Source organism: Arachis ipaensis, chromosome B10 (genome assembly GCF_059453495.1).
Source record: "Arachis ipaensis isolate K30076 ecotype BB chromosome B10, ASM5945349v1, whole genome shotgun sequence".
In the NCBI taxonomy this organism is placed as follows: Eukaryota; Viridiplantae; Streptophyta; class Magnoliopsida; order Fabales; family Fabaceae; genus Arachis; species Arachis ipaensis.
Window position 1 is genome coordinate 147,669,546 of NC_142435.1, and position 10,743 is coordinate 147,680,288.

Consider the following 10,743-nt stretch of genomic DNA (forward strand, 5'->3'; position numbering starts at 1 on the left):
GGAAATTTTGAAACAGAGCTTCACTAGTGTTAACAACAAATAAATGGGAAATCCCATGAATTCTTTAAGTCATTTCTTGGTTTTTCTACCAAGGTTATTTTTTTCGAAACTTAGTACTAAAATGTCACTTTTTGAAACTAATTATTCAAATATTACCTTTTCTATATTACTTATTATAAACAACTATAATTAAAAATAAAATAGTAAATTAGTTGTCACTATGGCAAAAGAGTGGCATTTAGATAATTAGTTTCAAAATACTAATATTTTGAAAATAAATTTATAAAAAGTGACACATTAGTAAAAAAAAAATCGTTATTTCTTTTGAAAAAGATTTTTCCTTTTCAATAATAAAACCGGATGAAGCATTTCTTTCAACCCTTTCTTTTATATATATACTATGTACGTCTCAAATATTATGATGATGATGATTATTATTATTATTATTATTATTATTATTATTATTATTATTATTATGTCTTTTAGGTTCTTTTTCTCCATTAAATCCAAATTTCTTTAAAAAAAGATAAATTCTAATATTAATTATACTCTTTCTTTTTAAAAGATTTATAGTAAAAGTGTAAAACCATACTTACAAAAGGAAAACACAATAGGTACCTATATTAAACTGATTGAATTTTTTCGATTAAATTTTTTTTTTAAATTTTGAATTGTGATAAGAATTTTGTTTCTTAAGTAATAGTTATGTGGTAATATATATATATATATATATGTGAGTATTTAACCAAGAAAAAAGAAGATCAATATTATAAAAATAAAAGTTAAGGAAGACAGAAAAATAAACTTTTTAATTGAGCGAGAGATAATCAATATTTAAAAATTGTAATGAGTAGTATGATAATTTTTTAAAGACATAAAAGTTAATTTTAATATATTAAAATTTGTATATTTTTTACATAATTATTCAATCATATTTATTCTTTTAAATAACTATTTACCTTATAATTCACTTAACAGTATAAATCTTTTTTAATTATAATTTTTTAATTTAAATTTATTTATTTTATATATTTTACATAATAAATAACTTAAGATATTTTATTTTTTTATATTATTTAAAAAATTTAGTTATATACATATTAATATATGATATAATTTTTTTATATTTTTAGTTAAAAGTGTTTTATATAAATTAATTATTTTAAATAAAATATAATTGATAAGACATATAATTTGTATAAAATAGTAGTTTAAGTAATCAACAGAAAAAACATTATCTTAACATATAAAAAATGAGAATCTTTTTTTCAAAAATTTTAAAATATCATCTATGATGCACACACGGACACGGGACACGACACGATACGAGACACACCGACACGCAAATTTTAAAATCTTACATGACACGCGGACACGCATACATATAAAATATAAATTAATTTTTTAAATTATTTTTAATGTCTTATTTTAATTATATCAAGTATTTAAAATATTTTTTATTTTAATAAATAATAATATATACTATATCTAAATTTAATTTAAGAATATATATTAAGAATAAGACCGGACACGCTGACACGTGATGGTATTTAGGTGTGTCTAGTGTGTCCGAAAAAGAATTTTTTATTTTTATTGAGACACGGTTTGGACACAGCAAACATACGTGTCGGATAAATGCCGAAATGTGTCCGAAACACGGCAACTCAACAAGTGTTCGTACTTCATATAATATCATAAAACATAGTAAAAAAACTTCGATTTGAGAGCACTCTTAATCTTCACGACCTTTTCTGCTTCGGTTACCGTCAGAAAATGGCAGTGATGTTCTATTAGAGTATTAGGTGAAAATACCTGTAATTATGCCACTGTAAAATGAGTTTGACTTCAAATTTTTCACAAAATAAATGGTCGCTATAAACTAATATGCGATGAGGTGTAGAATTCTTCTCAATCCTAAATAATGTGACCACGACGAGAGAGGACGAGAGAGGACGGGAGCAGAGTGGAGAAGAGCGATGGAACAGGATTATGAGTTATAGAACGCGAGACTCCACCACTTTGGCGACGACGCTCGCGATTGGCTATGGAGGCACGAGGCTGGAGCTCCCTTGCAACTGACGGCGACCGTGAGAATTCTGCCGGCGGCGGTTGCATTGGAGGAACTTAGGGTTTCCTTCTAGGGAGATGCTCCTGTTGGCAACTGGGCATCGTGCGAGGATGAGACATGCACCACTCTGCACAAGAGGGCAACACGTGTCAAAAAAGAGAATATCTATAAATCTGTATGAAACTTGATATGTAACTAGATGGCTCGAATCTTTTTTCTTTGAATTTTATACTGCAGTGACCCTACGCCATAATTCCCATAAACACATCCGCCAGTACGTGACACGTGGTTCCCGCTGAATTTTACACTCCACTGCATCCCTTGTTCGTCCGATACAGAACAAATCCAACTGCTTACAATCCTCCACGATCTCACATATCAGCCTTTGATTAACCAGGTTCTACATGGCTGGCATTCCTCCACGAAGACCACTTTTCCACCATAAGATCCTGAACCATCCGACGGCTAATATTTTTGCATAGAACCTAAGAACATGGCAGCTAAGCAAACAACAGCAACAAGTAACAACAATTCAAGGGACAGAGTGGCTGTTGAGTTGGCTAAACAGTTTGGAGAAAAAATAAAGGAATGGATCAAACTGGTGGAATCGCGACTGGGCCGCGCGATGTCCTAGGAGTTAGTAACGGTTCCGACATTGGGGTTAGTATCGTATCCTCTTTTGTCTTAACAAAAATTAGAAAAAAAAATCAGCTTCTGTTTTATCCATTTTCGCAAATGATATGGATGATTTTGTTTTCAAAGTTTTAATTGGCCAACTTTTCGGTTTTTGTTCATAAGATTCTGGACGATCACAATGTTGTTCTCGTTTTGATTTGTTTAATTTTGCATTTACTTATTCTGCATCAATGTATGAATGGTTTTTCCCCAAAGTTCCGTTATCTGTTCTTGAAATTTTTTAAGTAAATAAAAGAAGAATTTCGTTAAGACAAGAATAATACAAGATAGAGGATAAGAGTTTTTCTTTACAAGTGCAAAAAACAACCACAAGATTAATCGGTTTAGCATAGTTTTTCAATCTCTCAACAAGCCTATAAAGATGATGAAAGATCACAAGCTTTACACCAAATAGATACAGCACGTCTAATCCTATCACATAACACTTGCTTTTATGAAACATCCATGATCCGTTTACACACAAAACTCAGCCACCAAATTCGTCACGGCTCACTCGTATAAAATATATGCTAGAATATAAAATACATATTGAAAATGTATGAAACAACACATGTATTTGTACACAAATATATAGTGGCTGATTTGATAGCTGATTCTTGGTGGGCACGTAGCATTTTTGTTTATGAAAATTTCTCATTGATTTGATAGCTGATTCTTGGTGGGCAGTAGCATTTTTGTTTATGAAAATTTCTCAATGTGCTCCAACCAAGTACTCCAAGTAGTGGTGTATACTGCACAGTGGCACAATGTTGTTGCCTCTTTCCTCCTTCCAAAACCAACAAACATAGTCAATAGGGAACAGATCTATAGTTATAGAGATGAGTGATGAAATCAAGTGAGCAAGATCTCGCGTTATAATCCAGTTGACCAGGATGATATGTTCTTGCAATTGAAATGGGAGATGGAAGTTGTAGTCTGTATAGTTATAGAGATATAGAGATCACATGAGTGCTCTTTATTTATTCATTTTCCCTTCCAATTGAAGGGAATTCTAATTTCTATTTGCTGCTAAATACTTTCTTCTTTTGTTGGATTTGTCAGTGCAAAATGTCTTGGAAAACTCTTAGTTCAGTTGATCCAATGAAATTTACTTAGGATTCGTTTGTAAAACTTCAAAAGTTACTTTTTTTTAGCTTTTTACTCGTGAAAAGTAGTAGTATTAATGTCTGGTGCAATTTTCAAAACCAAATTGTAGCTTTTTAAGAAGCTAGGTGTCACGGCCTTGGACACACTCCAATGCTATCATGTACCGTGTCGGCACTCGGACTTACTCAACCTCTTGAGCTAAGATCAAGTCAGCCTAACCCTCAGTATTTAGCAAAAAAACTAAGAACACGAGAACACAAAAGAAAGGAAGCTTTGGTGGAAAGAACACTTTATTGCTCAAGTGTTTGTTACAAATGACTCACACACTCAAACTTTAATTCTCACCTCCTATTTATAGCCATCGACCTCCTCAATGGATGGTTAGGATTAAATCTAATTAACGGTCTAAATTAATCATCCAGAACTTTCATTACAAATATCTATCATATTACAACTTTCTAAATACTTCTAGATTATTCCATACTACTGTTCATACTTCTATATACATCCAGACTCTTCTAGATTACTCTATGACCTTCCAGAGTCTTCTAGAACCTTCTAGGACATTCTAGAACGTTTCGGAACTATCTAGAACATTCTCAAACACTCCAGAAACTATACAAACATCGTTAAATCTAACCTTTTAAAATTTATCGTGACTGAAGAAGTTATTTAAGTGTTGATAAAGAAGTTAAAAAAAATGACTTCTCTCATAATAAAAAGATTTTCATCACATTTCTTTTAAAATAAACACTTTTAGAACTAAAAAATCAAACACAAAATAACTTATTTATAAGCTACTTTTAATATAAGCATTTATTATTTAAGCTATTTTTTCAAAAGGAGCTTAATTAAGTTGTTTATCCGAACTGGGAATGATTGATTCTGTGTTCAATCAAGATTTTCCAGACATCAAGATTATGATAAAGGAGAACTTGTTTAATCTTAATAGTGTTCGCCTTTGGCCATGTCACATTTTAATTTTTGACCTTAAATTTGGTACCGACATGCTTAATGTTTTCTAATATGATCCAATTCTAACGTGTAATTGATATACCTTACTTGCAGTGTAAACCCTTAAAGAATTTGAATGGTAAAATCTGTCAGATGTGTGGCGATACTGTTGGATTAACAGCCACCGGTGATGTTTTTGTTGCTTGCCAAGAATGTTCCTTCCCACTTTGTCACCGTTGCTATGAATGTGAGTGCGAGAATGGGAACCAATCTTGCCCCCAGTGCAAGACCAGATACAATAGTCACAAAGGTGCTAGCTTGTGCATAATACATTATTTTATTGTTACACCTTTGGGTCCTGAAATGAATTTTAACAGACATGAATCTGGTTTTCAGATAGTTCCCATTTGGAGGGAGATGAGGATGATGATGAAGATGATGATGATGTTGATGATATAGAGAATGAGGTAAATTATGGAGAAGGAAACATTAACAAAGCAGGGATGCAATGGGAAGAAGATGCTGACCTCTCTTCTTCGTCGGGACATGATTCTCGGATGCCAAACTCAAATCTCCATATCACAAATGGGCAGCCGGTAATGTAATAAACTTGTTTTTGATATTTTCAACTTGAGTATGCTAGTAAGTTTATATTTGATAAAAAAAAATTGAAGTATGAAAAAGAAAAAGAAAAATTCATGCTATTTTTGATATTCTCAACTTGAGTATGCTTGTAACTCAAACTCTTAGACTCATAAACTTTCAAGATCTTCCACCACGTTTTCTCTCATTTTGTTCTTGTGCTTTACATTCTCTCTTAATAGTTTATCTATGAAGCCTTGTGAGTTTGGTAAAGTTGCTTCTTACATATATTTGTTCTGCTGCCTTTAATTTTGTGCTTGATGTAGAAGTCAATATTTAAAGAATGCTCAGTGAAATAAGTCATTGTATGTGTAAGGAAATAATATAAATCAAGTCTTTATTGTTATTCATTTAGATAGGAACTCTATTTATGTTTTCATATATATATAATTCAATGGCACTTGTGCTTTCCTTTTCTTGGAACACATTGTGTTAGATAGGCATTAGAGATCAGCAAGCCACATTTTAGAATATGTTCGCCACCTTTACTTTTTCTCTGCAATGTTTATTGATCATGATCATGAACTACGCTGATAGAAACAACAAATAGTTTGAAAACAACCTTCTGCAAGTATTTCATGCTTTTGCGTTGATTTACTAAAATGAACAAACAACAAATTAATCTCTTTTGTATCGTCAGCAATCTGGTGAAAAACCGTGTGCTACTCCTGATACAAAATCTGTTCAAGCTACATCTGGTCCTTTGGGTCCATCCAAGGCTCACTCACTTTCCTACACCGATTCAAAACAGCCAGGTATCAAAAGTTAACCCAATGTGATGGGTAGTATGCCAAACTTTATTGTTATTTGGAATATTCAATTGAACATTTCTATCATTGCAGTTCAAGTTACTGTAGTCAACCCACCATAGGACAAAAAGATCTTATATTCAGGTCCCTTAATTTTGAAATAGAAGATAAAATCTTGTTTTTGCTGAAGCTACTAAATACCTAATGTAATTCCTACACCTATATATTATATATACATCCACACTAAAACTAACTAAAGTATGGAATATTCTTCTTTGGTGTCCAAGTTCAAGAAAAATTAATTGTGATTTTTGATGCAAGAATTGAGGCGCTATTACCTTTAGTGTTTTGTACATTCTTCTTTTTATATATGTTAATAGTTTACTAGATTCAGATAGAAGTTTTAGAAGCTTTTTGGTTTGAAAAATTTTGGAAATTGATATTAGTTACATGTCATGCTTGGGAGGAGTAGGTTATGAATGGGTATTAGGAAAGGTGGGATTTGAGAGGCAATATTGAGAACTACTATACAAGTTTTCAACTTTTGGGTGTTGATGGAATTATGGCATTGTCCTTATTCTTTCAACTTTGTAGAGAATTAGGACTCGTTGCTATCATTATTCAAGAATTCCAGTGTGGTGAGCATTTTCTAAATCAATTATATCATACTCCTACCGAAGTGTTGGCCAACACAATCTTTTCCCAATTTACCGATACATGTTTTATGGAAGATAGTCCAATAACTGTTGAACTTTAGATCATCCTTTGATTAAGCGGATTTCTCTAATCTCTAGGCTTTACATTTGAACTCATCTGGTGTTTTTCTCACTGTCAAAGGTCAAAAGTTTCAACAGCCATAATCACTGTCAGATTCCTTCTGTCAATTCTCACTTTTATTAAGGTGCTCTCTTTTTCTTCATAAAAAAGTTTCACCAATTTGAAATGTTAATCTGCTAGGTGTCCTAGTATTAATACTATTGCTGTAATTAATATCGAATTAGAAAAGGGACTGTTATGACGTTGTGCATGAGATAATACCTCGCAACCAAATCTTTCATTTTGTTAGTAATACAAAATTACAGATTATTAAATGTCTTTCCTTCTTTATCTGATATTAAGGTTCCTAACTTGCAGTTCATAGTTTAATTAACAAGTATTGGTGGTAGGAAACCAAATCTTTGTGGCAGTATGCTATATACATCACTATTTGGTGGTGGTGGTAGCATTATATACTTAAGAGTAATTCCTCTCTTAGATATGTTGAGGAGTTGAAAAATTCTGTCACGTTGAGAATTTTTTTACCCTTTTGTTCTTGTAAAGGGGAATCCTGTCATATTATTCATGTAATCCTTTTCGCTGCCAGAGTTCATTGAATAAATGCATTCTTGCTGTTGTGTTGTTTCCATATATATAGAAATAATTTAGTCATCTTGATTTTTCCCCCTTTTTCACATGATCCAGGTCTTGAGAGTGATGAAGAGGTCAGAAGAGTGCCAGAGATCGGAGGTGAATCTGCTGGACCTTCAGCTTCCCGTCCAGGCGCCGGTCCAACTGGTGGGCAAGAACGTGGTCAGGGGACTAGGGATGGTCAACGGAAGAGAGGCAGAAGCCCGGCAGACAAAGAAAACAAACGGCTAAAGAGGTAATGTTTGTGTAAGGTTGGTGATATAGGGAAACAATAACTGATTTTTCTAACAAGAAAAGAATACCAATCTTTCATCTATTTGTGGTTACTTTCTTTTGCTTTTCCTGGTTTTTTGTTGCATTTCTAATTGTTTCTTTCGTTGGTGGGGTATGAAAATGGAAATAGGCTACTGAGGAACAGAGTGTCAGCTCAACAAGCAAGGGAGAGGAAAAAGGCATATTTGATCGATTTGGAAACCAGAGTCAAAGACTTGGAGAAGAAGAACTCAGAGCTCAAAGAGAGGCTTTCCACTTTGCAGAATGAGAACCAAATGCTAAGACAAGTATGTCAGTATTGCATTTTTATTATACCATGTCATTGTCACAATGACATTATAGTTGTTCTATATATTCTCATCACCATTGTGATATTCATTTGTTTATGGAGGCGTAGACATAGAAACAATTTTCTTTTTCTTTTTCTGTATCAGAGACAAAATTCTTGTATTTTCTGTACTTCCTAATAGTGGAGACAGAAAATATCTGTCACTGTTTCTCTATCTCTTTCTGTTTTCCAGTTTTTTGTTTCTTTTTGTTCATCTTAGAGACAAAATGCAAACGCAACTTTGCATTCTGTCTAAAGCATTAAACACAGTCATGATTTATGCTTTCTTTTATAGCTTCATCTGCCGACAAAATAAAAGCTGCAAAACAATTTAAGTCTTTATCTATTGTTTCTGTGGATATATACTTTAGTGAAAGAATATAGAGGATATTTGTGTGATCTCTTCGATAGTTTACACTCTTTAGGATCAGTTTGGATAGGAATTTATGTAGATGAAATGAGATCGAACTTTTAGCAAATGACTGTATATCTTGGGTTTACTGAACAATACATAACTCGGAGAATGGGTGGTGGAAATTGCCATACATTATGAATCTCTAAGCATCATGCTAAGAGGCCTGTTGTCTTTCCCATATTATGTCAAAGTAAATTGCTCATCTTTATGTGTTTGGTTCTTATTTATTTGATCCTATATGTTTGCAAACTTTACATGTTATGTTTCACTCCTCTGTGGCTGCTGATGAATTTGGTTTTCTACAAAAATATATAGCTTTGGTTTTGTAAGTTGTAACTTTGTGTGATTTCTTTTTGCAGATATTAAAGAATACAACAGCTAGCAGGAGAGGGAGCAACAGTGGTACAAATGCTGAATAAACTTGATAGCAAATACAGCAGAGAGAGAGATAAACAAGAGAAGTTAATTCTAATGATTCTTTGTAAGGCACATTGAAGTACCAAAATTACTAATTGAATGTTTTGATTTGTTTAACAAGTTTACTCAAAAGGGACATTTCTGTTAGGAACATGAGTTTCTATTCTTTAATAGGTTTGTTACTGTGACATGATCGGTAATTTTGGTACTTCAATTGATTTGTTGGAGCATAAAACGCCTTGACAAGCTGGCAAGTTCCCACCAATCGAATGATGTTGGTACTTCAAAGATGTTTGCCTCATGAAGCCACACCAGAATCGAATCCTAGTGGAGCTGCTAGGTTAGTGTGTGTGTGTGAGTGTGTTGTATGACCCCAAAAAAAATAAATTTTGGTGTTGGCTTTCAACAGTGTTTTCAAATAATATAGAGACTTGATGTATTTTTTTTTTTTTACTTGAAACGGTTATAGACTTGAACGTGAGGTCCAGATACCATCTAAGGCAGCTAGAGCTGGCAATGGGTAGGGTAGGGTAAGGTTTAGACTCTATCTTAACTTTACCTGTGGGTTGAAAATTTTCTTAAAATTTTATCCTACCCTATCCTACCTGCGGGTTGAGAATCTCTCAATCCTAACCCTACCTGCACCCTAAAGTTCTAAACCCTACCCTATCCAACCCTATCTGCAAAAAACAAAAAAAAATTTAAATAAATATAAAATTCAACCAATCCAATTTCATACATATTAATAAAATAGAAAATAAGAAACTAAGTTCAAATTAAAATTAAAAATAATAAAATCTTAAAAAAATCCAATATAAAATTACAAATAATATGATCATCAACTAGTTTAGTGATTATTTCAAGTTTTTATAAGAAGAATATTGTGAGTATAAGACTCACTTTCTTCACTACATACATAATTTTTACATATATATTATATAATATATTAAGGATGCGGGTAGGATAGGGTAGGGTATACCTAAAACCCGTACCCTACTCTATCCGCAGGCAAATTTGCACCCTACTCTACCCTACTCGCAGCGGGTAGGGTAGACAACCCTACTCGAACGGGTTGGTTCGAGTTGGGTATCCGCGGGTAGGGTATATATTGCCAGCCTTAGAGGCAGTGGCCGACTTGTTTTAGTGCCGAGGTTCCGTCGTCCGAGTTTCTTGTGAGGAGGTGGGGGGTACCTACAAGAGACTTCGATGCTTAAGTTAGCAACGACTTTAAGCAGGTCTTTAGTAGATTAGGATTTGAATATACTTGAGGGTTGTCAGTGTATTTATAGTAGAGTAAATAACCACCTTTTAGAGTAGTTTCACTTTTTTTGGTGGATAATCGTTCTCTTTATTTTGGGAGTTTGTTGAGATCTATCTTATAGATGACATAGAGATAATAGGAGATATTTAAGAAGGTAGTTACTTATTTAAATAAGCAAGGCTGGACCTCTTTGTCGTACCCGACCTCTTATGAGGTCAGGCAAGTAGAAGAGGCCACCCATTTTTGGGTGGGTCTTTATCCTTATTGGCCCTGGCTTTATGTTTTTGGGCTAGGGTATGAACAGTACCCCTACTTGAGCCCGGGTTTTTATAAGGTCAGACTCGAGTATTTGCGGCTTCAGTTTCCTTCGTTGGGTACGCCGCTTTCAAGAGGTCGGGTACTCGACGTGTTTCAAAATTTTTGAAACGTAACGCTGCTTGATGACAC

General features: G+C 33.4%; 1 protein-coding gene across 1 annotated transcript; it reads left to right on the top strand.

Annotated features, from left to right (window-relative positions):
• The first annotated feature begins 1,891 nt into the window (after nucleotides 1-1,891).
• On the top strand, nucleotides 1,892-9,488 carry LOC107622833 (cellulose synthase A catalytic subunit 1 [UDP-forming]). Its single transcript, XM_016324876.3, has 7 exons — nucleotides 1,892-2,728; nucleotides 4,919-5,114; nucleotides 5,201-5,400; nucleotides 6,087-6,201; nucleotides 7,657-7,837; nucleotides 8,006-8,162; nucleotides 8,978-9,488. The coding sequence occupies exons 1-7, from the start codon at nucleotides 2,657-2,659 to the stop codon at nucleotides 9,035-9,037; spliced, it is 981 nt and encodes a 326-aa protein (XP_016180362.1). The 5' UTR covers nucleotides 1,892-2,656; the 3' UTR covers nucleotides 9,038-9,488.
• Nucleotides 9,489-10,743: the final 1,255 nt, after the last annotated feature.